Below are 27,825 nucleotides of genomic sequence, written 5' to 3' on the forward strand. Positions count from 1 at the left end.
AATTTCCAGAGCGGAGCCTTTGTCGCTTTAGGCTGAGTTGCTGCTGCGAGGGCTGAAGCGTCGCTGGCCGGCGCAAGGCGTTTCAGGACCTGAATCGAGGAAAACTATTATCAAGACAACCCAAGCGGCACGTAGCGTAATGGCTTATGAGTACAAACAAAGGTTTTTTGTTGTCACAGTCTATTGGTTTGCGATAGTCACATTTTATCCACCAAAGCACACTCACTAGGCTATTGATATAACTATCTTGAGAAGATCCACGTCCTTTCAAGGCTCTCGCAGGCCAGTAGCTCTTGTTCCCGTCAGCAACTCAGCCTCCCCATCTTCCTTGACCAAGTAAATGTCTTCGTGGCGCACGCCAAACTTGCCCTCGAGGTAGATGCCCGGCTCATTGGTAAAAGTCATGCCTGGCTGCAGAAGCGCCTTCTTGTTGAACTTGTTCAGATACGGCGACTCGTGAGCCTTGATGCCGATGCCATGACCCAAGCGATGGGTAAAGCCATAGCCATAGCCGGCGTTCTCGATGACCGTGCGGGCCGCAATGTCAACGCTGGCTGCCGTGTTGTTTGGTTGGAAAGCCTTGGCAGCGGCCGTTTGGGCGTCGAGTACGATTTGCCAAACCTTTTCCTTTTCATCACGGAGAGGATCCTCGGCGATTTCGGCATCCTTCTCTGGCCGGTCGATGAGGAAGCTGCGGCAGATGTCAGACGAGTAGCCCAAGTAATGGGCACCGACATCGATGACGATCATGCTATGATAGGTGAGCTTCTTGCCCCCTGTGACAAAGCCTCCGTGCGGCAGAGCGCCGTGCTCCTCGAAAAGAACAATGTTGAAGAAGAGGCTAAAGCCGATAGAGAGCAGTGCGTTGTCGAGAATCGTCGTCACTTGGTCCTCGGTCAAGCCAGGAACTAGACAAGGACGCATCGCCCTCACGGCAACAACGGTACCCGTGTTGACGGCTCGAAGTAGCTCAACTTCGGCCTTGCTCTTCTGCTGTCTGACGAGTTCAGCCTCAGGGGTAAGACCGACTGTCTCGAAGCCGACAGATTCCAGTCCGCGGGTGATGTAGTCTCGTATCTCCTCATCCATCATGAGCTTGATTCCCGTCTTGCCCTTGAACAGCCGCGACTTGAGAAGAGTCTCGTAAGGGTTCCAGTGCTCCTCCCAGATTACAATATCCAGTTCTTCATCATGAGAAGGAATACCGAGCATGCGGACACGACCCTCCTCGAAGCTGGGCGACAGGAAGGCTGTCTTGGCCTTGACTTGGCCATCTGCCAAAGTCTCGGGGAGGACAAGCATCAAGAAGGGCCGCTCCTCGGGCTCCCAAGGCTCCCAGTCCACCTGGGAGATGTTACCATAGTACTGGAATGTGTAGCCAGGCTCCAGGACGAAGGCGTCGACGCCGTTTGTGGCCAGCGCCCTCGCCAGCTTGTCCCGGCGTTCTAGGAATTCTTGAGCTTCGATTGGCTTGGCATTGTCGAGGAACGAAAGATCGGCTTTGAGATTATCAATGGCACATTGCTGCACCTTGTCGACGTCAAGAGTGCCGTGTGCCTGAGAGTTCCTGTGCTGGCAAAGGGGGGTGTTGGTGAAGAGGAAAGCTGTGCAAATCAGGGCGACTGCGGCTAAACACCATGGCAGTCTCGATCTGAGGTTGGTCTGGTGGTGTTTGTGGTACATCAGTACCGCGGCTGAATCGTTGTGTGTTTCCGGAGAACCCATCTTGACGCGGTCGAGTGTCGATGACAAGGGAAAGCCTCTCCGAGTGTGCCTGAGTGAGAGATAGGTATCGTGTCTCGGGGCCAGTTATAGCGCCGGCCCCACTGATAGGCCGACATGAGATAGCCCGAAGCCCAACGTATTGAACTGACGTACTAACTGGGGACCGTTGTAACTTCACCCACTCTTTTCAAGCTCCCTGATTGGTGCCCCCAGCATCAGATACAAAACCGGCTGCCATTCCCCACCCCCGGCCGGGGAGCGTCGCCGTAACGAGGAGGTCGAGGCGAAGGATCATCAGTGTCGGCCAACAGTTAGCCGATGGCCCCCGGCCAACACTGATAACAAAACTGTTAAAGACGTAGTCTCTTCCTGCGCTGCGCCTGTTGGGATCTGCATCTGTTTCCTCCGTAATCTTACCCGAGGCGACTTCCAAAATGACTACTCAGGTTCAAAGCCTGGCCGTTGAGCCGCATCTAGATACTGTCGACAACCACACAGACGACAAGAAGCATGCCTCAGACACCGGAGCCGAGGCCGAGGTCGGCACTGTCGTAGACGGCCCTGAAAAGACCTACTACAGCAGGCTCTCTGTCTGGCTGATGGTGCTCTTTTCTGGTCTAGCAATCGGCTCTGACGGATAGTAAGGAGCTCTCCACAATGCTCTTGTTGCTTGATTCTCTGTTCCCCCTTTCTATCGTTCTGTGCTTACGTATGTGCTCGTGATAGTAATGCCGCCGTGATTGGAAATGTCCAGCTTATCATGAAGGTCCTGTATCCAGACGCTCTGACGAGTTCTATCTCTACGCGTCTGAGTAACGCCTTTCTGATCGGCATGATCATTGGCATGCTCTTCTTTGGTCTCATTGTCGACCAGTTTGGTCGCAAGACCGGTGCTGTCGCCACCACAATCCTTTTGGTGCTGGGAATTGCTCTTTCGGCTGGTGCGAGTGGCGGTACTGATGTCGGTCTCTTCTGGATGCTCATCGTTGCTCGTGGTGTCGCTGGTGTTGGCGCTGGCGGCGAGTACCCCGTGTCTGGTGCCGGTGCCGCAGAGGCAACTGATGAGAGCGCCCAGTACCGTAAACACCGAGGCTTCATGTTTGCCATGCTTGCTGATCTGTCGGCGTCCCTGGGCTACGTCTGGGCCGGTCTTACGCCACTGCTCTTGCTCCTCTGCGTCAACCAGAAAGAGAGCAAGTACGCCATCGTCTGGCGAACCACCTTTGCACTCGGAGCATTTCCCCCTCTGGTCATCTTCTGGTTCCGCATGCGCATGTCGGTTGCCACGGCGTACCGAAAGTCGTCGATGCGCAAGCAGCGTGTGCCGTATTGGCTTGCGCTTAAGAGATATTACCGTCCCTTGATCGGCGTGGCAACTTGTTGGTTTCTGTACAATTGGATCTCAATTCCCTTTGGCATCTTTAGCTCGACCATCATGTCTCGAGCCAACGTTGGAGACAGCATCGTCAAGAACTTGGGATGGGGCGTCGTCATCAACTGCTTCTATATCCCGGGCCCCTTTATTGGAGGTTACCTCTCTGATAAGATTGGCCGCCGCAAGACCATGGCATTGGGCTTCACTCTTCAGGCTTGTCTTGGCTTTGTTCTCGGTGGAGCTGAGGAGCAGATTCAGACCATCTTTCCCCTTTTCGTCGTTTTATACGGCATCTTCCTGACGCTCGGTGAAGTTGGCCCCGGCAGGTATGACAACCCTGAGGCTCCATGCTCGTTTGCTAGCTAACCCGAATTCAGTACCGTTGTCCTGGCCGCCTCTGAGTGCTTCCCTACCTCTATCCGCGGCCAGATGCTGGGCTTCATAGCCGCGTGGTCCAAGGCCGGGGCTGCCATTGGAACCCAGGTCTTCACGGCCATCCTCAACTCATACACCGACGACCCTTCCAAGGGCAACCAGGTGGCTTTCTTGATTGGATCCGCATTTGCCGTGCTGGGCGCTGTTGTTGCGTACTTTGTCATCCCTGACGTCTCGCGACGCCTGGAGGACGATGATGAGGCATGGAAGGCTTATTTGGAAGCCAACGGCTGGGATGCCACATGGGGTGATTCCGAGACCAAGGATCCTTCAGGAGTGGTTATGAACAGGACTGCTTCCTAAAGATGAAGTTTATATCCCCGCAGTACACAGTCGAATCAACAATGAATCAAGTATCAGCCTTGTTGCTTTGTGGTGATAACTTAGGATCACAGCATATTTTGGCAGAAAATTGAAGCACACGATTAAGGGCCAAACTCCGACTGGCTAAGATAGTAACAAGGCTCGGCTGACGGCCAGTCATTATCAAGACGCAAGCTCACCTTGCTCTAAGACTGCCATGGCTTATAGATCTGCGATGATTAGAGGGACCGCGAGGTCTCGGGAATTTCAAGGTTCACAAGGAACCCTCTTCTGGGTCTGTCAGCGCTCCATTTAGATGGAAACGAGCCGTGATACTCGTACATTCTTCTTTCTCAATGACGTCTTAGTCGTTCACAAGATAAAAAAACACACTGAGAGACACACAGCAGGATCAAAACCCAATGCTATAAAACACTGTAAAATACTCATACATGAAACTCTGAAGTTTGATAAGCATTCCATTTTACATCCCATTTGGCGCCAAGCCAAGCTGTCCTCCTGAATTCATACCCAGTTAGAAGCACTGAGGGAAATGTAAATGTCTCAGACATAATCTCTGAATAGAGTCATCGGCTAAAAGAAACCCCGCTGACGCATATGGGCGCGTACAAAAGTTGAGCCGAATAAAGTTGAGCCGAGCAAAAGTTGGGCCGATTGATGTATGAAATGAAGAGGCTTGATTGGTCCAGAAAGCTTAATAAGTTCCAGGTTCGGGTCCCGGTTGGAGAGGTCTCCTAACGGGCGTCATTGACCGAGGCCTCCGCACTTAAAACTTCGCCAAACAGCACAAACTCAACGTTATCAACTCGAAACTTGTAACTTATCCATCATGTTTGAAGGATTCCAATCTTTTGACGTCAAAACGTCCAACGACAGTGTCACTATCAATGGGATAAGGAGCGGTGACTCGTCGTCATCAAAGCCTCCGTTGCTGTTACTCCACGGCTTTCCCCAGACCCTTCACATCTGGCATCGCGTTGCGCCTCAGCTCCTCGACAAATACACCCTCATTCTCATAGACATTCGTGGTTATGGAAAGTCTTCCAAACCAGAAAATGTCTCTGCATACGTCAAGAGCGCCATGGCTCGTGACTGTATCGACGTGATGGACTCTTTGGGCTTTACCGACTTCTACGTCTGCGCCCACGATCGGGGAGCGAGAGTGGCCCATAAGCTATGCGTCGATTACCCGGACCGAGTGCGCAAGGTTATTCTGCTCGATATTTGCCCGACGCTTTCCATGTTCACAAAGACCGACTTCGACTTTGCCAAAGCGTACTTTCACTGGTTTTTCCTCATCCAGGATGCGCCACTCCCCGAGATGATGATCGCTGGTCGGTCGAGGCAATTTGCGGAGGTGTTTATGGGAGGACGACAGAAAGATGGGTTGAAATTCTTTGATCCGGAATGTTTCGACTTTTATGCCAAGAGTCTGGAAGACGAAGCGACAGTTCACGCCATGTGCAATGATTATCGAGCGAGCGCAACTTTGGACCTAGACGAGGCCAGGGAGGACTTGAAGCAGGGGCGTAGGATTCGCAGCCCTTTGCTTGTGCTTTGGGGCAAGCATGGAGTCATTGAGAAGTGTTTTGATGCTGTCAAGGAGTGGAAAGATGTCACTGAGCCTGGCGTGCCCGTCGAGGGCTATAGTGTTGAGTCTGGACACTATATCCCAGAACATGCGCCTGGAGAAGTTGTGTCTGCTGTTCTGAAATTCTTCAAGTAGTTAGTTAGAGCTAGATTACTGATAGCGATGTGGGGATCTTTTACTCCGGTTGATACTATTTCTACTTGAGAGCTTCACCTCTTGAATCGTCGCTAGCACAAACCCAGCACTCTTAGAAACACCTTGACTTTGACCAGGCAGCGCCTGTGAACTGAAAGCATCGGATTCGACTCTGCCAACCCTTTGCTTCGGATGTCGGATTCCGGAGTCCGAGGCTGCACGTCAATAATGGGGGCGGCCTGCAGGCGGCCTTTTCTTTTGCCGAAGCCCCTCACCTCAGCTCCGACAAACCGTCATATTTAACGTCTTCGTCTATCGCTCGATAGCCAGTCTCGCTATCTTCAAACTATACCTTCTGTTTCTCAACTATTACAATGACTGGAAAATCGCTCAAAATCGCCGTCATACCCGGGGACGGCATCGGCATCGAGGTAATGCCGTACGGAGTGCGATGTCTCCAAGCCGCGGCCCAAAAGTTCAACCTGTCTCTCGAATTCGAAGAATTTGACTTTGCCAGCTGCGACTACTATGAGAAGCATGGCTCCATGTTGCCCGACGACTGGAAGGAGACGCTCACCAAGTTCGATGCCATTTACTTCGGAGCCGTGGGAATGCCGGACCAGGTGCCCGACAACGTCAGTCTCTGGGGAAGTCTACTCAAGTTTCGTCGCGAGTTTGATCAGTACATCAACTTGCGTCCTTGCCGCCTCATGCCTGGAATTGCTTCTCCCCTTGCTGGCCGCAAGCCAGGCGATATTGACTTCTGGATCGTGCGGGAAAACACGGAAGGAGAGTACAGCAGCATCGGAGGAGTCATGTTTGAGGGTACAGACAGGGAGACGGTTATTCAAGAGACTGTCATGACTCGAGTCGGCGTGGATCGGGTTCTTCGATATGCCTTTGACCTCGCTCAAAGCCGCCCGCGCAAGAAGTTGACGAGTGCTACCAAGAGCAACGGCATCAGTATCACCATGCCTTATTGGGACGCTCGCGTGCGCGAGATGCAAAAGAATTACCCCGATGTCGCTGTCGACAAGTACCACATCGACATCCTCACAGCACACTTTGTACAACGTCCTCAAATCTTCGACGTTGTGGTTGGAAGCAATCTCTTTGGAGATATCCTGTCGGACTTGGGACCTGCTTGCACCGGGACCATCGGAGTTGCACCCTCTGCAAACATTAATCCCACTGGAGGATTCCCCAGCTTGTTCGAGCCGGTTCATGGGAGTGCCCCGGATATTTTTGGCAAGGGAATTGCGAATCCGATCGGCATGATCTGGGCGGGCCAGATGATGCTCTCCCACTTTGGTTTCAATGACGCTGCGGATGCCATGTTGAAGGCTATTGAGAGTGTTCTTGCTCGGTCTGACAAGGAGGTGGTGACGGCGGACATAGGAGGAAAGGGAAATACCCAGAGCTTGGGCGAGGCTATCGAGAAGGAGATTTTGTCCGCTTAGGAAACGCGGTTGAAACAAGTGTTCATAACTGTACAAATTGAAATGCTCTGATGTGTAAAATGAGAAATACTTCAGGTGCATCGGTATGGTCGTTGACTCGTTTTGCAATGTGGTTTGCAGATCAGGTGATGGGCTCGGGCAAGCACTACACGTACCGGCTTACATGCATGGAAGCGAAACAAGGAAGCGTCAAAGATTTCTGTCAAAATAACGTGATTGGTGCCAAGGCCTGAAGCCCCTGACAATCTTCTGTCGGCTGCCATCAACTTGGGGGGGAAACACTGCTTATCAACAAGCCCAGAATAACCGGGTGCCGATGAAAGCGCACGACTTCCCCGGCTTTTGGGATTCAACGTCATTGTCCCAGCTCTTGGCAAAAGCTGACGCGACGCGACTCAGACCATGCCGGGGTCCCCGGCCGCTACCCCAAACTCGCCTCTCAGCAAAGGAATCGATCCCGAAATGTCCTCAACTCGAATGAAAAAGAGAGAAATTTTTTCTCTCATTAAAAAAAACGAAGTAAGCAGGGATCAGGATGCCCGAGGTCCTGGAAAACCCTGACTCGGCCCCTGAAAAAAAGAATCGGTGAGGGTAACGCAGATCATGCATTTGCGTTGGGCAGAGACTCAAGATCATGAACTTGGACGTCCCGCTTACGTTTGTAAACAACATGTCCAATAGAGTCGTCACAAAATAATTACGGCTGTGGGCCATTGTTAGGTAATTGGTGCCATGGCTTTGCTTGGCGTCCAGGCTGGGATTAATTGTTGCCAACTGTCGAAGGAGTCGTATAAAGAGCTCATCGGTCGGTTATTCTCTTGTGCTTTCGCAGGTCCTCTGAACCGTCCTCTCGTCTTGCACTGGTTGGTGCCATAGCCTTGTAAATCACCGGCCATATGGAACCTAGAATTACTCGCCTCCCCATTCCTCGTCAAGCTGCTCTCCCTCCAGAAGAAGGATCCGTCACACGCTGAAGTAGCGAAGCCAAGAGTTTCGGTCTGAAACAATGCATGTGTACATACAGGGAGCCAACTCGTGGCTTAACGAGCATGTCGAGGCATACATCCGCCGCCACGTGCCCGACGCTGTCTGCTACGACAACTTTGACTCTTTTCCTGAGGACGCGGACACAGTGTTTCAGCTGTGCGATGGATGGCACATGAATCGACACTTTGCCGCCTTGAACAAGGCTAGCAATGGACTTCTCAACGCCTACCCCAACAGCGATGCACTGGCCCGGAAGGATCATCTCGCCAGAGTCGTGGATTACTGGACTACCAAGAGGCCAGACAGCATCCTCAAGGGTCATGTTCCCGCCACTGTTCGACTTTCCCTCGATTACAGCGAGTACGTTGACGACGCCCTAGCCGCTGCTGACGATCTCACACTCTTGTACTCTCTTGAGGACAATGAGCAGAAGGATGCGGCGGAACGCGATTGGTGGATTCTCAAACCGGCAATGATTGATTGTGGTCACGGTATCCGCATATTTAGTACCATTGAAGAGCTCGCGGGCAATCTTGAACTTGCTGCCAACATTTCTGAGGAAGAGGAGGACACAGACGAGGATGCCCAATCCGTCAGCACAAAGCCTCAAGGGGATGATGAGCCCGAGTTCTCGCCTAGCTTATCGATCCCCGGCTTGAGCTCCCTGGATGCCCTGATCACGGCCACTGGAAAGCTATCTGTTGATGCGACGGAGCAACCCAGAATCAAGGAACCCCCGTTGGTCATTGACGAGCACGAGCGTATCCCGTCGGCCTGGATGCGCGAATTCGTCGCTCAGCAGTACATTGTGTCGATCCCGCCTCTCGATGGCAGGAAGTGGCATGTCCGAGCCTATGTCCTATCAATTGGACGCCTCAAGGTCCATGTCTTCCGAGAGATGCTGGCCTTGCTGGCGCTGCAGGACTATGAGCCGCCCTGGAAGAACCCGAGTCTCAAGTCATCTCTGACCAATACGGCGCTTCAAGAAGAGGATGAATTCACGAGCAAGGAGTCGATGAGAGAGTTTTGGGAAATCCCTGACGACCTGCTCCCTGGCGATTGGAAGAACAGCATATTCAACCAGGCTTGTGAGATTTCTGCTGAGTTGTTCCGCGCCGCAGCTCATACCATGGCGGACAAGTTTACGCCACTGGATAAGTGCTTTGAGCTCTTTGCGATCGACTTTCTCATCGATTCCAATGGCAGTGCCTGGCTACTTGAGGTTAACGAGACGCCGGCTTTCTATCAGCATGGATACGCCGGTGCTTTGGCTTTGCGGCTTATGGAGTCGCTTATCTGCGTGACTATGGAGCACATGGGCAAGGCGAGACTAGAGGACGAAAAGAATGCTACTGCGAAGGAGCGGTTCATCGAGGTTCTGGATGCGACTAATGAACTCGCCAAGAGCAACATTACCGAGATCATGCCCGGAGATTAAAAAGGACGAATAGATGGTCATAGATCGATTTTCATGTTAGCAAGGAGTTCTACGATAGATGTAGAGAAAAAAACGGTGCATCACTAGTTGTTCTTTTCGATTGTGCGACTATTTTTACCTCACTGAACTTTCCATGTAAGCTGGTATATTTCTCGGGGAGTATCAAAGGTAGCCTAACCGTGCCTTGAGGAGAACTGCAATCTTGAGCTGGGACGACACTAATATTATCGAGATACAGGCTAATTTTATTTACAATTAACTTAAAAAGTTCATTCGTAATTTAGACTATCACATCAAATGTAATGTCTACCAGAGTGGAGTTTGACTATTCACAGTTCGCCATTATTTGGGCCTATCGTTGAAAGGGAGCAACCCTGGCCCAAGTGCCAGGCTGCAGCGGACTTCACAAGAATAAATGGCACGATCAAAGAAGCTGAGTAGATAGTGGCACAATGAGGTTCGGGAGATGCAGGAACTCGAAAGCGTCGCCAGATGACAGTGCCCAGCCAGCTTCATCGACTTCAGGCGTCAGCCAGTACAAAGAAAGTCTTCTTCTCTCCTCGCTAAACTAGAGAAACACCAATGTTGACAAATATCTCTCTGGGTGGTCTAGGTGATGCTATGTGTGGCATCGCTGTCTCATGGCTGGTACGGCTACCGCAATAGGCATGCCGTTTTCAGACAGCCGCAGTTTGCCAATGTTGGTTCCTGAAGAGCTAAACTTCCAACTGAGTACGCTTCGGCTGTAGTGGATTTGTACAGGAGCATGAGGTCTTTGGCGAGTTTCTCAAGGTTGCAGTTGCTGAGTACAAATCTGTGGACATTTTCTGCAGCCAATGGGCCCCATTCGAGCAATTTTCTGAAAACGACAAAGGCTGAGAAGATTAAACTGCCGTCCTGGATTCCGAGCCTCCCTCGCAAGCCTTGTCAGCCCGACCAAGGTGGGAAGATGTAGGGGCCATGTGTGGATGCGCGCTTCAGCAATATCACCTAGATCATGCCTAGACATCATAGAGGATAAGGAGATAGTTGTAGATTCAATTTTTCTGATTAAAAATAAGTTTCTTGGGGCAGATATAGAAAGAAAGTCGTGCATGCTTAGTTATTCAACCCTATCACTTGGCAAGCCTGCTCCGTTCGTAATCAACTTGTAGCTTGTGATAGGGTGTTGGCTAAATATAGCCCGGCCATTACCGCATGCGGTAATTTTGATGCCTTCGCGTTAGTGACCTAATTGGGCGAAACACATTTGACTTGACAATTGACGGGAAGATTATCAAAAGGTTGATCTACGGTACTGTTAATGCGATAAGGGAATGAGAAATTTAAGCAAGTATTTGTAGGTTTGAGAAGACTGCTAGCCGAGGTTGACAATAGAGTGCTAGCAAACTGCAGCTGTCTGCTTATGGATTGTTTCTGCGCCACCAATCCTTCAGCTGGATTTAGCTACACCACCCCGGGACCTTCGGCTCGAGTGGCACAGGGCACAGTGAGATTTGTGGTCTCGTGCGCTGGCGTTTCAGATCTTGATTAATTTCCAGTGGCGTGAAGAAGGCATATCCCTGCAACCCACGCAACGTTGAAGACTTTTGAACACATTTTTATGTCTCGTGTTAACTCCTTACAAGAAATAGTAGGAATAAATAAGTCTTATATCTTCTACCAGAGTTGATGGAGACAAAAACTGGTTGCTGACCTTGTGTTCAAGGTTGTGCCACAACTCCGCCTCTTTCTAAACATAGTTAGCAGCAGCTCACAGACCCTGCCTGCCTAGACTTCGCGTGATGCATAAATATCCCCACAGCTGCCACTTGACATTTCCTCGAGGCTTGTGAAAACGCGTCTTTTCTCCTTCAAAGCAGCCATTATTGCTCGTTGATAGACTGTCACCATGGCAGAACAAGGGTCATATGAGCTATTGCCCAAGACTCCAAGGCCTGCGGTGCAACCGGTCTCGCCCGATGATCGAGACGCGCCAATCTCGCCACTCCTGCCGACACACCCAGCCAATGCGCTTGGCTCGGCAAAGGGCAAGACCAACAAATTCCGGGTGGTTTTTTCTGTGTGGTCATTGGAACTCGGGTCGCTTCTCCTGAGTCTGTTATCATTTGCTTGTTTAATCACTCTACTATTTGTCTACGACCGCGAGCCCATCTCAAAATGGACCAAGTTTCCACTGTCTTTGAACGCCGTCATTTCAATCCTTGGTACCATTTCAAAAGCTTCCCTGGCATTCGTCGTTAGCATGTGTCTTTCGCAATGCAAGTGGAATTGGGTTGGGAACTTTGCTGAACCACTGGTTGACTTTGATCGGTTCGATGCTGCAAGCAGAGGGCCTTGGGGGAGTGGTCGACTTCTCGTATCCATGGTACGACGCCCGTAAGTATTTGCCTTGGTTAGCCCGCATTGAGTCATGAAACTGACTTGACGTGTAGCCACTGGGCTTCCCTGGGTGCGCTCGCAGCACTTATTCTGATTGCATTCGAGCCTTTTCTCCAGGCTATTCTCACCTTCAAAGACCAGACCATCAGAGTCGACTTGAGCGAGCTGAATGAGGCTGAGCCCACCATTGGAAGCTGTTCTGTCTTAGATGCAGGAACCTGGACTGGTACAAACCAAATCGCTCTTCTCAACGTCCCCTTCACCGGCTCGAACGGTAAAAAGCTGCTATATCAGGCTACCGTTGGGCGAAGAGTGCGCGTCGACATGGGAATGACGGCTAGTCTTTGGAATGGGTTCTCCTATCTTGTCACGGCGGACAGTCTCTCACCATCGTTCTCGTGCAGAACAGGAAACTGCACGTGGGCTAACTACACTTCGCTGGCCCTCTGCTCCAAGTGCCTGGATATTTCTCAACATGTCAAGAAAACAACAGGGGTTATTAAGGTACCCAAAGGGATCAGTTCAAGCGGATGGATCCTCGGGAAGGGCGAAGAGCTTCCAGACATCAGCAACACCATCCCCGAGGCCAACATGCGACAGGTTGGGAAGACGCTGGACTACACAAAGTACACGGTCCCGGGAATTAATCTGAAAATATCAAACTACAACGGAAAGACGAGAAGAGTGTCTGAAGATGAAAATTCGGCATACCCTGATACATATCTCACGACGACGGCCACGACAAACCCTGGGAAGACATTATTCTTCCGCGACTCTCGTACGCTAGCCCTTGCTATTCAGTATTTTGAGGCGAATGAGACTTGGCAAGACAACAAAACCACGTGGGAAGATACCCCGGTTACGGCAAAGGAATGTGGCCTCTACTTCTGCGTCAACCAGTATGAGTCTGTGGTAGAGCAGGGAATTTTGAAGGAAAAGGTGCTTGCTTCCTGGGCGAACAAGACCGTCGACTCGTACACCGCCAGCGAAGGAGCACAGAAGGAGTATATGAAGTACAAGAACAACTCTCTGGATTTGGCCCCTGGATATGTCATTGTGCCTGATCTACAGATCTACATCCCCGACAAGGATTTTCGCGCTCGCTCAGCGAATCTCACCCAGCAAACCTTTAACATCTCCCAAACGACAGTTGTTTCTCTTATTGAGAGTCTCAAGGAAGGATTTTGCGCCCGAAGCAGGAACGGCACTGAGTGCGACTGGGAGAACCAGGTTCTCGTCTACCCGTCTCTCCCTGGCGATGGACCACCAGGGTTCATGTTTGCGCTAGGCGAATCAACCGATATCCCGGGAACTATTACCAACGTGGCATCAAGTGTGACCAAGTGGATGCGCGATCGCAAGTCGAAATCGTCACCAGTGAAGGGCGAGGAAACGAGGTCGATCGTCGTCACGAGGGTTCGATGGGCGTACTTGGCATATCCTACAGCGGCGCTCCTTGTGGGGTTCATGTTTGCGGTGCTGGCTATTTGGGAATCCAGTAACTTGAAGCGCCCTGTTTGGAAAGACAGTGCTTTAGCTACACTGGCATTCTCTCCTGACGGAGAGTTTAGAGAAAGGCTGAAGGAGGCGGCAGTTTCTGGGAAACTCTCAGAGGTGGCAAGGAACACAAAAGTTAGCTTGGAATATCAAATGGGGCATGGAAATATTGTATCGAGGGGAGAGAGGAAACAAAGTGCAGAGATTCCATGTTGAGCGTAGCATGGGTCTTGTGGGTATTCTCTGGTTAATCGGGGTTGGCAGAGATCAAGCACATGAATAGAGATACCCAGCTCTGATGTAAAGTTCGAGCCCCTAGGCATTTAATAACCACTCAATACCTTTAATCATGTCCCTCCAGTAGTCTTGACATCGGTCCAGCTCAGGCCAATTGGTCCAGAACATGTGCCCATACCCTTCATACAGTTCAAGCCGGGTGGGAGCCTCCCACTCTTCTTCCAAAGCCCGCTTATAGATATGGGCATGATCTCGAAGAGGATCCAGTCCTGCAACCTGGAAGAAGGTCTTGGGTAGCTTGTGCTTTGTTCCAGCTGTAGGCGGATACCACTCTTTCGCAAATGGTGAAAAGAGAGGTGAGTGGACGTCTACCTTGAGTAGTGTTTCGATGAAGCTTCCAGCCGTGGAACCTTGTGGCCCCTCAAGAAGAGGTCCCAGTACAGGGTCAGATCGGTTGGTCCACATGCTCGTGTAGTCTTGTCGGTACTTGTCGGGCACAATCTCAGGCGGGAGAAGGTAAGGCACGCAAAGCCATTGACCGGTGATGGGAGGTTGTAACTGCTCCTTGATAGAAACATGAACCAATGCCGCTGCAATGTTTGAGCCAGCAGACGATCCGCCGACCATGAAGCCCTTGGTAGGGTCTGCCCCAACCTGAGAAGCATTCGCAGCAGCCCACTTGAGAACATCCCAACAATCGAGAACACCGATAGGGAAAGGATGTTCGGGTGCCAATCGGTACTCCACGTTGAGACAGACTATGCCGAGGTCTCTGGCAAAGTGTCTGGCGTTGGAGTCTTCATCCACAACATCGCCCATGACCCATCCACCTTCATGGAAGAGCACCATTAGAGACCTCTTCTCACCGCTCGCAGCTGGTCGATAATACTTTGTGGGAATCTTGTACCCATCTCCTGCTTCTATCAGAATGGTACCTTCAATGACCTCTGGTATCGGGTCGGGCACGGGAAGCATATGCTTCAGGCTATCCAGGTGCTGACGTCGTGCTGCGCGGTTTTCGGGGACGAAGGGGAAGCCTGGGAATGGACGCTGAGCGATAGCCGCTTGCAGCTGGGGGTGTCTCTCTGGAAATTTGGAATCTGTCATTATGCTCCAATTGATGATTCAAAGTCATGTGCGAATGGCGAATGTTTAAAATGTTCCCTCATTGTGAGAATGGAGGGGATGGTTTTGATGATCTCCAACTATCGCGGCGGAGTCAAGCTCTCACCGGTGGCGAATCATTTTGGCCCAAAATGCTTCGTCAGCGAGAATCATGTCGATGATAGGGGGAATTCGGGTCAATGGCTTGAGACGTGGTGATTATCTCCTATTCTGGAAATACGCGTCACGACGTGAGATTGCCTCTAATGGAAATTAGACCGTAGGTATTTCTCTTACTTTCTGAGCCCCTTCCCCTAGAGTTATGCTATATCTATAATAGCTTTCACTTTAAACAAGAATTATTTATGACGCTCAACACGATAAAACCAGGGTCTTGAATAAAGGACACCTATTTTTTCCCGTCCAGGGTCGCCCGTTTCACTTTGCCAGTCATGGTGATGCGAACTTGGTGATCTATTAGGGTCAAAGGTCGGGTATCCATGGTTCGATAGTGCCCTCTGTCTATTTTTGAAATTCTCAGGATAGTTACTAAGATGCTTTAATCTCCAAGTGTGCTAAATGTTAAGAAAGAGAAGGAAAAAGACTGCCCATCTGAGACTTTCTATTCGCCTACTCCCTTCTATTTGTGGTAAACCTGAGAGATCTGAACGCCACTAGACCATATGCTGTTGCTCGGCCGCCTGCCCTGGTCCCTGTTCCTCGATCCTGAGTAGGGCCTTTGTGATCTCCTCGTCCCAATCGGTACAAAGGACAAAGAACAGTTCAAGGGAAGCCACAAGTCCCATTCCTATGCACTGGCCCATCCACAGGCCCGAGAGCTCTAGACCTTTGAAGGCCATCCAGGCTCCTAAAGGGAGAGCGATAGCGTAGTAACTTGCGAGGTTGGCTGCTGCTCCGATGTGTTGCTTGCCCACGCCCCGGAGGACGCCGCCACAAGAGCCATTGATGGCGTCGGCAATCTGGAACAAAGCAACCCATGGCAGGACGTGAGAGACGTAGCCCACAGTCTCGGGATCGGCTGTGAAAAGCTTGGCGAAGTGGTTGCGAGAAAGGATCAGGATCAGCAGGATGATGCTGGCCATTGTTACACTCAAGATGATGGAGGTGTAGGCATGCCGTTTAGCACTCTTTTTATCCTTTGAGCCAAGAGCGTTGCCGACCCGGACACTAGTGGCAACACCAATTCCGAAGGGAATAGTCACAAGGACTTGGTCGGCCGTCATGAGAACGCTCTGCCCGGCCAGGGGCAGTTCTCCCAAGCGTCCTGCAATCAGGGCGATGATCTCGAATGCCCAGAACTCTGTGCCGAGTTGGACAATGCCAAGTGCCGCCATCCGAGCAAATACGCCCAAGTTCCTTAGACACGCCCAGGTCCAGCCACCCCAGCACTCGTATCCCTGGACGAATCTGGCATATAGAGTGAGAAGGATGAAGGAGAGCCAATAGCATATCCCAGTGGCAAATGGAGCCCCTATCAAGCCGATCTCGAGTGTATTGATGAACAGATGGTTAAGAATTGCGCTAAGTGGAGATACAAAAAGCATGATGTAGGTTGCTGGCTTGATAATGCCTTGGGCCTGCAGATACTTCTTCATGATCTCAAAGTAGATGTATCCGAGACTGCCAGGAATAAGGCATGTGAGGAACTTGGCAGAATCGTGTGAAAGGCGAGCGTCCTGGCCCAGCAGTCTAAAGAGCGACTCGGAATAGACCCAGACGACAGCCACGGGAAGGTAGAACAGAGTCAAGACAACAAAGGAGCGCTGCAGAAGGATTCCAGGTTGATGCTTGTTGGGACTTCCTGTGAAAGCTGCCGATGCAAGCGTGTCGAGAGCAGTCGAGCCTCCCTGACCAATCAGCCATCCAGAGCAGGTACCAAACATGTAGGCAAAGGCTGCGACTGACAGATCTTCGGGTCTGGACCTTCCAACGATGATGATGGAGATAGTCTGAAGCGAGTTCTGGAGGATATAGGATGTGATGACCGGCAAGGACAGCCAGAGCAATACCCAGCACTCGGCAAGACAGCGCCTTATCTGAGGGCTGAGGCGGGGGATGGGTTGTTGTAGAGGGAAGTCATTCTCTCTGGATGGTAAGAGGCTCGTTTGCTCGTTCGGTGCCGGTCGCGAACCATGGGCGGCATCTCGAGTGTGTGACGCTGCTTCTTGTCAGGTTCATCGTCAATATGGAGAAAGATGTTGTCGACTTACATGCGTTGTCTAGTTGCGCCATGTTGCAAACCGTAGTGTCACCAACTGTGAAGAACTGCTGAACTGAGCTCACAGCAACTTGAAAGACATCAAAAGTCTCTTGAGTTGACTGATAGTCAGGAAGGCGACAAGACAGATATCATGTGGACAATGCAACGAGGGGGAGATAGGTCTTGCGCATGACTCCGTGGTGGCGAAGGACGACAAGTCGCCAGGCTCTTTTGTCGCGGGAACTCGGTCCGTGGCCTATCCGACATGTCCGATCAGGGCTCCGGCTATGGACAAGCCCTTTTACGGGCGGGATTCGGCATATCTCCATTCATTTGGTGGCCCATGATTTGAGATCGTGGGATGGCGGCTGCCGGGTCGCCGAAGTGCGGCTATACTACCGCTTTCGGAATTATAGCCACCGCTATCGAGGCATCTCTACACGTCCTCCTCGGGGCGGATTAGGTCCGTTCAGAGACTATGCCCTGCCGGAAACCTCGGACCAGCCGCTTCGGCGACTCTGAGGAAGCATCCGTCGGTTATAAATGATCTCGATCAACATGTTGAGTTCATCAGTTACCCACCGGAAGCCATCCACCCACAGTCTCCATCACCAATCATTTCGCCATTGCCATTACTCGGCCCTATCATCATGCCTAGCAGAGAGAACATGGCCTCCAAGCGCACCCTCAAGGTAACTGATGCTGGCCGAGAGCTGTTTCACATGACTCAGAAGTACAGCGTCGGCGGTATCAACTCGCTGCCTCTTTACTTTGAGTCCGGCAAGGGTTCCTATCTGACAGTATGTGTATCCCTGTTGATGTTTGCGCACGCTCACCGTAGTTTCAAGGACTCGGAAGGCAACCAGCTTATCGACTTTATCTGCGGCTTCAGCGCCAGCAACTTAGGACAGTGCCACCCTCGTATCGTTGAGGCCCAGGTCAAGTCTGCCCAACAGAGTAGGCTTGCACAACTGCTCGAAACAAGCCCAGGCTCACTGTAGATAGTTACTCTGGCCAACATTGCCGGCATGTCGGCATCATGGCCGCCCCTGGCTAAACGATTGTGCGACAAATTTGGCTACGACAAGGTGACAGCCATGACATCTGGCGCCGAGGCGGCGGACACAGCGTGCAAGCTGGCTCGCGGATGGGGCATCAGCACCAAGAAGATCAAGCCCGCCGATGTCCTTGTCCTGGGAACTTCGGATAACTACCACGGCACCACTTCTGGAGTTTGGCCTCTCATGGAGCGCGAAGCTGGATGGGAATGTCGGTGCTCGTTCCCGCTATTACATTAAGCAACCTCGTGGCTAATGAAAGCTACCCAGTATACGGAACCTTTAGCAGCAACTTAACCAATGTCAATCCACTGACGGGAAAAGTTCTTCGATACCTACATGCCGAGGACTACGCCGAAGTATTTGAAAAGTTGCATGAGCGCATCGCCGGTGTCATCATGGAACCTCTGCATGGCACCTCAAGGTGGGCAATCTTGTATATCACGGATAATCCCCCACTAACGCCGGCATGATAGATCCATGCAGGATGAGATTGACTTCTGCATCAAGGTCCGCCAGCTATGCAAGAAGTACAACATCCTCTACATTGCCGATGAAGTTCGGATGGGGTCTTGCAAGACGGGCAAAACTCTCTGCTCTGACTGGCTAGGCCCCGAGAACAAGCCTGATTTGATCATCATGGGCAAGTCCATCTCCAGCGGCGCTTATCCCACCTCGTTTGTTCTAGGATATGACGAGGTCATGACAAATTTCAAGCCGTATCACTCACTCAGCACATTCGCCATGTCGTCGATGGCATGTGCCGTCGTCAATGCTTCGCTCGACGTCTGGGAACAACTGAAGCTTGACCAGCGAGCCCAGGAGATCCATGACAAGTGGGTCAAGGAGACGTCAACGTGGAAGTTTCCTTACCTGAAGTACGCCTCCGCATTTGGTGCGGACATGAACCTCTTCTTTGACGAGGCATACGGACAGCGCGATGAAAAGATCACGCCACGCAGGTTCACACTGCTATGCGCGACCAAGGGGCTGCTTGTGTACCCTGCACCGGGTGGCCGCGTCCGCATGGGCGTGTCTCTGACGATTAGTGACACAAACCTGTACAAGGGCTTCAAGATTGTCAGGGAAGCATTGGAAGAGCTTCCGCTATATGGAGAGATTGAGCTTGATCAACAGTGGGATGGAGGCTTTTGAATGGCAAGCCCACCTTGGCTATATGAGAATAAGAATAGGGGCGGAAATTCAAGCGACGTTACCGAGAAGTTATGCTCCTCTCTCTTTTTGTGTGTCCAGTAGATTCCTCCCACTCTGGGTGACCCTTTTGTGTTTTGTCTTCGCCCAAAATTAGGTTATAGTGCTCCAGTCCCCTTCACCCTTCTAACCAAAATGCCAGAGCTTCTGAGTAAACGTCTTGCGATTCTGCTTACTCTACCTGAGTCAAGCTGACTCTAGGACGGGGAGGGAATTGTTGGTTCTAGAAATAACAAACATGAACTGGACTAAGAGGCCGGCCAGAGCTGGTGGGAACTACAAGTTCTCAAGTTCATATCTTAATAAAACCGGATGCACAAATGAAAGTCACAAGGTGAAAGAGACGATTTAAGTACCCGCCGTCAATTTTGACAAATCTCGGCCGGAATGTAGCAAGCTACATTGTTGGGTTAGGTCCAGTGCACGGGGGGCCTACGTATCATACAAGCCCGCATAACCGTCAAGACATGGAGAGAGTGAGGGAGCCGAGGAGCTTTGTTCTTATTATGAGTGATTTCGTACAAGACGAATGCTTGGAGGCTTAACCACCAAGGTACTCTTCACCGGAACCGAGGCGTTCTATGACTTAAGTCTAGATATACAAGTAACCCTTTGAATGCAAGCACTGCAACCTCCAGAATAATACAGTATTCCTTATGGAAGAGACTAACTCGTCCGCGACAAGTTTAGGGACAGCCAAGTCTGTCCCCCGGCTGCCAGCGGGCCTCAAGCAATGAAAAACTGTCTTCACTAAGGCCTCCATAGTTCTCGCCCAAGTGGTCAAAGCCCATATCAAAATTAAGCATTGACAGCATGCGTGATGTGTTGGGGGTTGGCGGCTCCTTGACGCCGTCAACTACCCCGGTGTTGTTGCACATTGCGCCATAATCCACCATCACCCGCATCATTGACGCGGTTGCTGGATCCTGGTTGTAATTGGTTGTTGGGTCGAAGAGTGTGGCGAAGCTCTGCGCGTACGATTCGAGCCAGAGGATTCTATCACGCTTTTCAAGGCGGAGTTAGCTCAAAGAGATCAGAGTGTTTAGCTTGAAGCCAGTGGTAGAAGAATGAGGGGGCCTGGATCCTTTGGGTTGTGAAAGAAATTGAGTAGAGAGTTGGAGAGACAAACCATCTTTACTGCATGATCCCAAAAGCGCCCAAGCTCTTCAAGCGCACGTAGAGCTCGATGGCTCCCTTGCACCAGGCAGGGGTCACAAGCTTCCCCCCTGCTCTGCTTCGCGTGTATGACCATGGCAAGGAGGCTTCCAGATACACATATCGAGTACGCGTAAAAGGATGGATGAGTGTGAGAGCTGGCCAAGGCCTCGTTGTCTAGTAGAGCCACCAGCTCGCAGGCGTGCTCGCAGCTGGTTTGCAAGGCTCGAGCAAAGACTCCTGGGGAGATCCTGACTTTTATTCTTTGCAGGCGAAGTCGGATCAGGAGGGGGTGGTTCAGAAGGCAGTGACAGAGATGGAATACAACACGGGCAAACACTATGTGCCCGACAACCTGATCATCAAGCATGCCGTCAAGCTTCCTGTATTGGGCTAGGGCGGTGTCCAAGGTAGGTCCTTGCATCTGTAGGTGGTGGTCAACCAACATCAGAAGATAGTCTGGGTCCAGTGGCAAAGGTTTGTGGTCGTAGGGTCGGATATTGTCCATCTCCCGATCCTGCAAAACGTGTTTGGCGCAACGTCCCAGGGCGGTGGCGGCCAGGATAACGAGAGCAAAGTTGCTGCAGAGGCCCTCGACTTGATCGCTCGTCTTCCAGGTCAGCACCTGCTTCAGCGTGGCTGTCTTCTTCCAGACACCAGCTTGAAATGTCTCCTCGTCGCAGGGGAGCTGAACATGGCAGTCTTCTTCTTGGATGGCCAGAGGGCGAGCATCGCCGCAGGATACAAGACGGTCCAGAAGGAAGACTGACCAGAATACCCTTCTCCGCTCCTCCTGCTCAGCTGGCAGAAGAGAATTATCTGGCTCTTGCATAAGTTGCAGGTCTTGTGAAATACGGACGGCCAGACCGATCTTCAACCAACCAGAGCTCGTTCGTCCAGCTGTTTATAAGCCGAATGGATCAGTAACCGGTATCTTGAGCATATATCGCAAATGACAGGCCAAACTCACCGGTGAAATCTATTATGGCCAATATGCTTGCTGCTTGGACGACGTGGATGTCTGGATAATTGTCGTTCGTCATGTGCTCTTTGAGTATGGATACCCAAGATTCCTTTGCGTAGGACTCGATAGCCTCTTGCGTGGAGTCTTTATAATAATCATCATTGGAGAATCTCAAAGCAGATGATAGAACGGCCATGATAAGGCACTTGGGTAATAAGCCCAAGGTCAGCTTCTGCCGAAAGTTTGCCTCTTGGAAGTAGGAGTAAGGTTGGTTATGGACATGTCGGAAGTACACGCCAAGAAGAGATTGTACAACTGCTGGGGGCGGAAGAGTAGTAAACGGCCTTAATATAGGAATACGGCTAGTCAGTATGAGTGTAGCATAATAGAGTTATGGAGAAGGGGACAGGGTTTACGGCTTCGTACCTGGAGTTTGACGGTGTAGATACATCTGCATCGCTAGACCCTGCTTCAATGTTCCAAGCTTGGCCTGTAGAAGGTTCCGGAATACTACCGTGTTGGACGCTTTGGCTAGGGCGGCCAGTAGGTTAGCAACAAAGATTCCTTGAGAGCGTTGCCAGAGCCAGAACATACTGGCGACACGAGACTCTCTGGTTTTTCAATCTAGCAACCTCCGATTCAATGAGGTCAATCCTTTCGAGGAGCCCAGGCTACCAGTACCGATTAGCAAGATGCATATGGCTAGCAGTGGCACCCTTCAATCCCACTTCTACGATTCATGGCGGAAGCCCTCCTACCTCGACGGTCTGAAGTGTCAGTTGCAGCATCCGGTCCGGCGCCGTAGTGTTCTCAGGGGGCAATCCTGTTGTTGTCGCGGTCGACTGAGGAGCGTCCGGCTTGGCTTGATCTCCATACTGGCAAGCAAGACTCGTTCGGCGGCAATTGAAGCATTTGGGGCGATCTCCTGAGCATTTGACTTTCCTGTTACTATAATCAACGTCAGTTGAAGCCCTGGTCGCCGGTGTGTTGATGCACCGCAATCATCTAGGTACGAGGAAACATACCGGCAAGTAGTGCAAGCTTGGCGGACTCGTCGGATGGCGTCTGATGCAGCTGCTGGCTTCAATCGTGTACTGCAACGTAACGGCGGGGGAGATGCTCTAACAGTGCTACTCTTCCTTTGCTGCGGCTCTTTCGCATGCGCGTCAACGGTAGACAGTGGCGACAGCATGGCTGGTGGAGGCCTGGGGTGCGCAGCTGGAAAATTGACAACCAGGCTGGATAGAGAATTGCAAAGAAGTGATCAAATTGAGGATAGACAACGTGACCAACCAGTCTATCCTTCAGGAGAAGCAGGCAAGAGCAGCAACGAAGAGTTGAAGCCAGCCATGTCCTACATCATGACGCAGTGGGAACGGGCCAAAGGGCTCACGCATATCTAAGCATGCTAATCGGAATTTGCTTCGGCCGTGGCAGGTCTTCATCGGTTGGCCCGCCACCGAGGGGTTGAGCTGTTATGCTACCGCCTTGGGACATCTAGCCGCTCAGCGCCGGCCCAAGCCCCTTCCGGCCGGCGGCCGCTAGTTATCGCAGCCCCCCGAGCCCAGACGAGGCCACAAGATAACGAGGGCATGAGTCCATGGAGGTTCTAGATGGTGACGCAGGATTAATACCTCTGAACAAGGCCTTGGGTCTAGGGATAGGCGCCAGTCGACACATCCTAGCTAGTTAAGTTAATGTGGTTTGCGCCCGCGTTTCTCAGCTCCACCTTAAAGACCCACCTCCTTCAACGTATTTGCGGCTTTTTTGGTCACATATTACTTGCTGTTGTTGTTGACATGTTGGGTTTTTCTTTTAGAAGGAGCCTGGCCATTGCCTCTGGTGACTGAAGTACGTGCAGTTAGTGCCAGTTACTAAAGGTCGACTCTGGAAAGAAAAGTAATCATCAGCAGATAGATATTTGAGTTATATCTCGAGATACTAGTCAAGCATAATGCGCAAGATACCAGAAAGGACAGGTGGATTTATGAGAAAACACCAAATCACAACAAAAACCATATGAAACATGACCATTGGCCCCTCCATCCCCTACCCTGTCTGCACCCATTGGCTTAATTCCTCAACCCTCAACCGCCGAGATGATCAACACATCTGACATTGGAACCTCAAACTTGTGCCTCCCATACAGCCAGTAGTATACAGCGCCAAATAGAAGCCAGCCAGTGAAAACTACAGAAGAGTAATTCATCGTTTGAGCCGTGACTGGTAGAACCGGGGGGAACGTGCTGAAAATGATGACCAGAACAATCCAAGCACATGAGACGAGATTCACCACCATACCCAGGGAGTTTGGAAGCCTGAAATATCGGTCGACCTTGTTCATATCAGGCCGTCGGCCATAGCCTATCATGTAAAGTATCGGTAGCAGGTATGATAGATACATGCCGATGACAGCCATGGAGAGCAATGCATTGAAAGCGGTGGCGCTGCCGAGATAGATTAGTCCCAGGGCAGCCTGGATGGCTGCTGTGACAAACACGGCATTCGCGGGGATCTGGAGCCTTTTGTCCACTTTGCTAAGGTACCGATCGAAGGGTGTTGCCTTGTCACGGGCAAAGGCCCAGAGCGTTCTTGAAGTCGACGTGAGGCCAGCAGCACTGGCAGCTGCTGCGATGATGGGTATCATGACGGAAAGGATCGTGCCTCCAACTCGAGATTTTGTGGCTGTAAGATAGATCTGCATGAACGGGAAGCCAGTTGGCGTGGCCAGAAGAGATTCGAGAGATCCAGTCGAGTACAGGATCACAATGCAGTAGACCAGGCCCATGATCCCGTTGATCAACACAGTCCCCATCATAGCCAGGGGCACGTTTCGACTGGCTAAAGGTAGCTCCTCCGCCATATGGCAAGCTGCGTCGTACCTGGAAAGTCAATACTCATCATCAAAGGGAAGCTCGAGAACTAACCCTAGAAACGGATAGACGGCACTCAACAAACCCACCAGCCATGACACGCCATCGTTCGCCCAGCCGCTGCTGTTCTGGAAGTTGGCAAAGACGAACGAGGAAGGATTCTTGTCCGAGAGGACCAAGAGCACGATAACCGTGCCGATGAACGCGACGACATGAATGACTCCTGCTGTCCATCAGCTGCCAGGATCCCATCGATTCAGAAGCAGTGTCAAAGCCCTACCAGCTGACATGTTGGTATGAGGTAATGACTTGATCCCCCACACATTCGTGACGCAAGAGTATGCCAATACTGCCCAGTAGAGGAGCATGCCTTGCCATCGAGATGGCATATAATCACTGTCGTTCAGGACTATCAATCCTTGGATCTGAAGCCCAGCCGCGAATGCGGCGGATGCTGAAAAGACAAGCTGCCCACCAACAGAAATCCAGCCAGTCGTGAAAGCAGGTGCAGATCTCCTCGAGGACATGCTGAGGGCCGCTACCCAGTGATACTGCCCTGGAAACGCTCGTCAGCACGGGGTTTATCTGGTGGCAATCATCAAGATACACCCACCGCCTGCTGTTGGATACATGGATGCTATCTCAGCCAACGAAAGAGCGATGCAGACTGTACAAGCAAAGCTGATGACGCTGTGAAAGAGTTAGGTTGGTAGTGTTCCTGAGACAGAGATTTGAGGCAGTATACTAATTGTAAAACAAACATGGCGGTCCACCGTTTGTGAGAGCAGTAGCGATTACGGTTGCCAGGGCTTCCCAGCTCGCCATGAGGCAGGAACAAAGAGCAACCAGTGTAAAGACAGAGAACTCGCGGCGGAGTTCCTGCTCATGGCCGAGGTGTGCCAAGATTTGGTCGTCTGTATCAAGGCCAGCGTGTTTATCACATGGTCCACTCTTGGTGGTATTTTGATCTATCGGCTTGGTGTTCATAATGTCCAGTATGACGAATGGTAAAGATGGGACTTGAGATGGGAGGTTTTGGCAAGTTTAGAGCTGTCTGCGGAGAGGAGCCTGTTTATGCCTAGCCATCTTTCTCGGGCGCCGGGTCGATCCAAACCGCGGTGCTTCTTTTGTGTCAGCTCGGATTGGCAAAGTGAGCCCGGTTGAAGCCATCCGCTTCCCCGCAAAAGATAAAGATGGTTGGCGACTGTATGATGCGATGTAACTCAGATCACACCTGTTCCCCCGCGTCGAAAGGTCGTTCCGGCATGTCATTGCCGTCTCCGTTATCTGGTGCTACAGGTGTAGTCTACGGAGATGGGCTGGGGGGTTGGTCTATCACCAAACTGGGGGCCTAGAGCCTCCCTGACCATAAGCCTGTAAACAGCGCTATACCCTGTCACTGGGCGGTGACTGAGATGGCTTGAGGCCCAGTCCAGCTCACCGGCCGAAGTAAGCAATGCTTCGGACCGAGCGTGTGGCACCTTCGGTTATCTTCCGGTCGCTTCTCCTACATAATGATACGGAGGCGGGAATCAAGAACGGAGCAGGGTGGGCGGCGGCTGCGGCTATGTAGGTTTGCGGTTATATGCCCTAATACGGCTTCGTTCCCATCCCTCGCCGCGGAACTTGCGCTTAGCTCGTTCTGGTAGCTTAGGCGCCAGCCTGTCTTGCCTCCAATCGGCTTGGTCAATGATAAACCACCCGAGCAGCGGCTCAAGCATTGTCTTCTACTGTAGGCCAATCTACTCCCCATCTATGCCATCCGCCAGTATGAAGTCTGTGCCAGTCATCCAGTGTGTCACTGTAGCCCTCTTGGCAGTGTTGGCATCGGGCCAGCCACAGAAGCCCATGCGTCAAGGCACGTCTGATTTCATTCAGAGGTCCATCTTCAGTCATCGCCCAGCCTTGTTTGCCAGAATCGACGAGCCGGAGCAACACGTCTACGATGATTTCCAAGACGACATACCTTTTGAAGGCATCGCCTACTTTGCTCATCTCAACAAGACCAACTGCTTCTCCCCGACCAGCGACGGCACTTTCGACATAGGCATCGTTGGTGCTCCCTTTGACCTCGGTGTGACATACCGTCCTGGTGCTCGCTTCGGCCCTGCTGCAGCAAGGACCGGCTCCAGAAGACTGTCACCGTCGATGGGCTATAGGTGTGTTTCTCGTCAGTGTAAAACTCTCCGTGCTTAACCAGGCCAACAGCATGGACCATGGTGTCAACCCCTTTCGAAACTGGGCGTCCGTCGTCGACTGTGGAGACATCAAGAATACCCCTTTCGATAAGCTACAAGCGATCCACGAGCTCCAGAAGGGCTGGGAAGCCATCGCCGCGCGAAAGGTGCACAACACCGACAAGGGCAACGTCCCCAGAATCATCAGCATCGGGGGTGATCACACAATCAGCCTTCCGGCAATCCGCGCTCTGTACAAGACTTGGGGCCGTGTCGCCGTTCTACATTTTGATTCACACCTAGATTCATGGGATCCGAAACAACTCGGCGGCGGCCTCACCAAGTACGCAGAGGTGACCCACGGGTCCATGTTCCACATTCTGCATGAGGAAGGGTTTTTGTCCACCAAGTCCAACATGCACCTAGGTTCGCGGTCGAAACTATTTGACGAAAAGTATGACCTCGAAAACGACGCCAGGTGCGGCTTCTCGTACATTCGTGCTCGGGAACTCGATTCCAGCAGCGTTGAAGATATCGTCAACAAGATCGTCAAGACCGTCGGCGATGAGTACGTCTACCTCAGTATTGACATTGATGTCTTGGACCCAGGTAAGTTCTTGCATATGACAGATCCCTGTATTATCCCCCTCATTCAGCCTTCTCTAACGCATGTATCCCCATAGCCTTTACCCCTGCTACCGGAACTATTGAGCCAGGTGGTTGGACGTCAAGGGAGTTGTTGAAAATCCTCGATGGCCTTTCCAAGTCCGGTGTCAAGATCGTAGGCTCGGATGTGGTGGAGTTTACCCCTGCATATGATAATACGGCAGAGACCACCGGTATCCTCGTGTCTGAACTTGTTTATGAGATTCTTCAGTGGATGATCAACGTTCCCGTTCACCTCGAGTGAAGCATGGCAGAAGCACTATCGTATTGTATACTATCATGTTATGTAAGATTTCATTAGAATAGCCACTCGTGAGACTTCTTCAAGGCTTCAAAAAGGTCCCAGCCTGGTAATAATAGGACGTCCCTAATGCTGCAGTTGTTCAGGGCGGCGCTACCTGTCTGTCACCCACCTAACCCTATCGACGAATTTCACCTGTACCGGTATGTCCTCGTGCCTATCGATCAGACTGGTGTGAACTAATGACTGCCACTCACGCCGACGCCCTAGCTTGCCTACGGCACTGGGGATATCCTCGCTCTCTGCCCACCGTCACATAAGACACTGTTTGTTTACCAATTTGCGCTGTAGAAACGAGGTGTCTGGGTGTAATCGGTTGCTTCAAGTGATTACCCCAGGGAGCTGTCTGCTTTGCGGGCTTAACAGCTATGTTAGATTAAGCTCGAATATTCCTCCACTGGTGTTTTAAAAGATAAATTTGGACAAGACAAGAGCACTCTCGTTACTGGATGACCGCTCCGAGTCCCACCAAGCCTTGAGCTCCTCGCATAAGCCCTCCGTATCGGTC

At 51.5% G+C, this 27,825-nt stretch overlaps 12 protein-coding genes across 12 annotated transcripts; 7 read left to right on the top strand and 5 right to left on the bottom strand.

The window, feature by feature from the left end:
- Positions 1-267: 267 nt before the first annotated feature.
- NCS54_01453700 (Peptidase-M24 domain-containing protein) lies at positions 268-1,731 on the bottom strand (the record flags this gene model as incomplete). Its single annotated transcript, XM_053159683.1, has 1 exon — positions 268-1,731. Exon 1 carries the CDS (start codon positions 1,723-1,725, stop codon positions 268-270), a length of 1,458 nt encoding a protein of 485 aa, XP_053015658.1. The 5' UTR covers positions 1,726-1,731.
- A 428-nt stretch (positions 1,732-2,159) lies between these two features.
- Positions 2,160-3,838, top strand: NCS54_01453800 (MFS domain-containing protein; the record flags this gene model as incomplete). The annotated part of the gene is made up of 3 exons (XM_053159684.1): positions 2,160-2,365; positions 2,452-3,426; positions 3,478-3,838. The coding sequence occupies 3 exons, from the start codon at positions 2,160-2,162 to the stop codon at positions 3,836-3,838; spliced, it is 1,542 nt and encodes a 513-aa protein (XP_053015659.1).
- Positions 3,839-4,688: 850 nt separating this feature from the next.
- Positions 4,689-5,585, top strand: NCS54_01453900 (AB hydrolase-1 domain-containing protein; the record flags this gene model as incomplete). The annotated part of the gene is made up of 1 exon (XM_053159685.1): positions 4,689-5,585. One exon carries the CDS (start codon positions 4,689-4,691, stop codon positions 5,583-5,585), a length of 897 nt encoding a protein of 298 aa, XP_053015660.1.
- Positions 5,586-5,911: 326 nt separating this feature from the next.
- NCS54_01454000 (D-malate dehydrogenase) lies at positions 5,912-7,045 on the top strand (the record flags this gene model as incomplete). The annotated part of the gene is made up of 1 exon (XM_053159686.1): positions 5,912-7,045. The coding sequence occupies exon 1, from the start codon at positions 5,960-5,962 to the stop codon at positions 7,043-7,045; it is 1,086 nt and encodes a 361-aa protein (XP_053015661.1). The 5' UTR covers positions 5,912-5,959.
- A 1,006-nt stretch (positions 7,046-8,051) lies between these two features.
- On the top strand, positions 8,052-9,470 carry NCS54_01454100 (Hypothetical protein; the record flags this gene model as incomplete). Its single annotated transcript, XM_053159687.1, has 1 exon — positions 8,052-9,470. One exon carries the CDS (start codon positions 8,052-8,054, stop codon positions 9,468-9,470), a length of 1,419 nt encoding a protein of 472 aa, XP_053015662.1.
- Positions 9,471-11,361: 1,891 nt separating this feature from the next.
- NCS54_01454200 (Hypothetical protein) lies at positions 11,362-13,565 on the top strand (the record flags this gene model as incomplete). The annotated part of the gene is made up of 2 exons (XM_053159688.1): positions 11,362-11,849; positions 11,906-13,565. The coding sequence occupies 2 exons, from the start codon at positions 11,362-11,364 to the stop codon at positions 13,563-13,565; spliced, it is 2,148 nt and encodes a 715-aa protein (XP_053015663.1).
- Positions 13,566-13,664: 99 nt separating this feature from the next.
- On the bottom strand, positions 13,665-14,708 carry NCS54_01454300 (Abhydrolase-3 domain-containing protein; the record flags this gene model as incomplete). Its single annotated transcript, XM_053159689.1, has 1 exon — positions 13,665-14,708. The coding sequence occupies exon 1, from the start codon at positions 14,691-14,693 to the stop codon at positions 13,665-13,667; it is 1,029 nt and encodes a 342-aa protein (XP_053015664.1). The 5' UTR covers positions 14,694-14,708.
- A 656-nt stretch (positions 14,709-15,364) lies between these two features.
- Positions 15,365-16,943, bottom strand: NCS54_01454400 (MatE family transporter; the record flags this gene model as incomplete). The annotated part of the gene is made up of 2 exons (XM_053159690.1): positions 15,365-16,869; positions 16,922-16,943. The coding sequence occupies 2 exons, from the start codon at positions 16,941-16,943 to the stop codon at positions 15,365-15,367; spliced, it is 1,527 nt and encodes a 508-aa protein (XP_053015665.1).
- Positions 16,944-17,561: 618 nt separating this feature from the next.
- On the top strand, positions 17,562-19,124 carry NCS54_01454500 (Ornithine aminotransferase; the record flags this gene model as incomplete). The annotated part of the gene is made up of 5 exons (XM_053159691.1): positions 17,562-17,711; positions 17,760-17,868; positions 17,917-18,180; positions 18,240-18,393; positions 18,446-19,124. 5 exons carry the CDS (start codon positions 17,562-17,564, stop codon positions 19,122-19,124), a joined length of 1,356 nt encoding a protein of 451 aa, XP_053015666.1.
- Positions 19,125-19,867: 743 nt separating this feature from the next.
- Positions 19,868-21,892, bottom strand: NCS54_01454600 (Hypothetical protein; the record flags this gene model as incomplete). The annotated part of the gene is made up of 4 exons (XM_053159692.1): positions 19,868-20,185; positions 20,311-21,236; positions 21,307-21,662; positions 21,717-21,892. 4 exons carry the CDS (start codon positions 21,890-21,892, stop codon positions 19,868-19,870), a joined length of 1,776 nt encoding a protein of 591 aa, XP_053015667.1.
- A 1,488-nt stretch (positions 21,893-23,380) lies between these two features.
- Positions 23,381-25,160, bottom strand: NCS54_01454700 (Hypothetical protein; the record flags this gene model as incomplete). The annotated part of the gene is made up of 4 exons (XM_053159693.1): positions 23,381-24,182; positions 24,228-24,396; positions 24,454-24,729; positions 24,935-25,160. The coding sequence occupies 4 exons, from the start codon at positions 25,158-25,160 to the stop codon at positions 23,381-23,383; spliced, it is 1,473 nt and encodes a 490-aa protein (XP_053015668.1).
- Positions 25,161-25,943: 783 nt separating this feature from the next.
- NCS54_01454800 (Arginase/deacetylase) lies at positions 25,944-27,260 on the top strand (the record flags this gene model as incomplete). Its single annotated transcript, XM_053159694.1, has 3 exons — positions 25,944-26,332; positions 26,382-26,959; positions 27,034-27,260. 3 exons carry the CDS (start codon positions 25,944-25,946, stop codon positions 27,258-27,260), a joined length of 1,194 nt encoding a protein of 397 aa, XP_053015669.1.
- Positions 27,261-27,825: the final 565 nt, after the last annotated feature.

This window comes from Fusarium falciforme, chromosome 12 (genome assembly GCF_026873545.1).
Source record: "Fusarium falciforme chromosome 12, complete sequence".
Lineage (NCBI taxonomy): Eukaryota > Fungi > Ascomycota > Sordariomycetes > Hypocreales > Nectriaceae > Fusarium > Fusarium falciforme.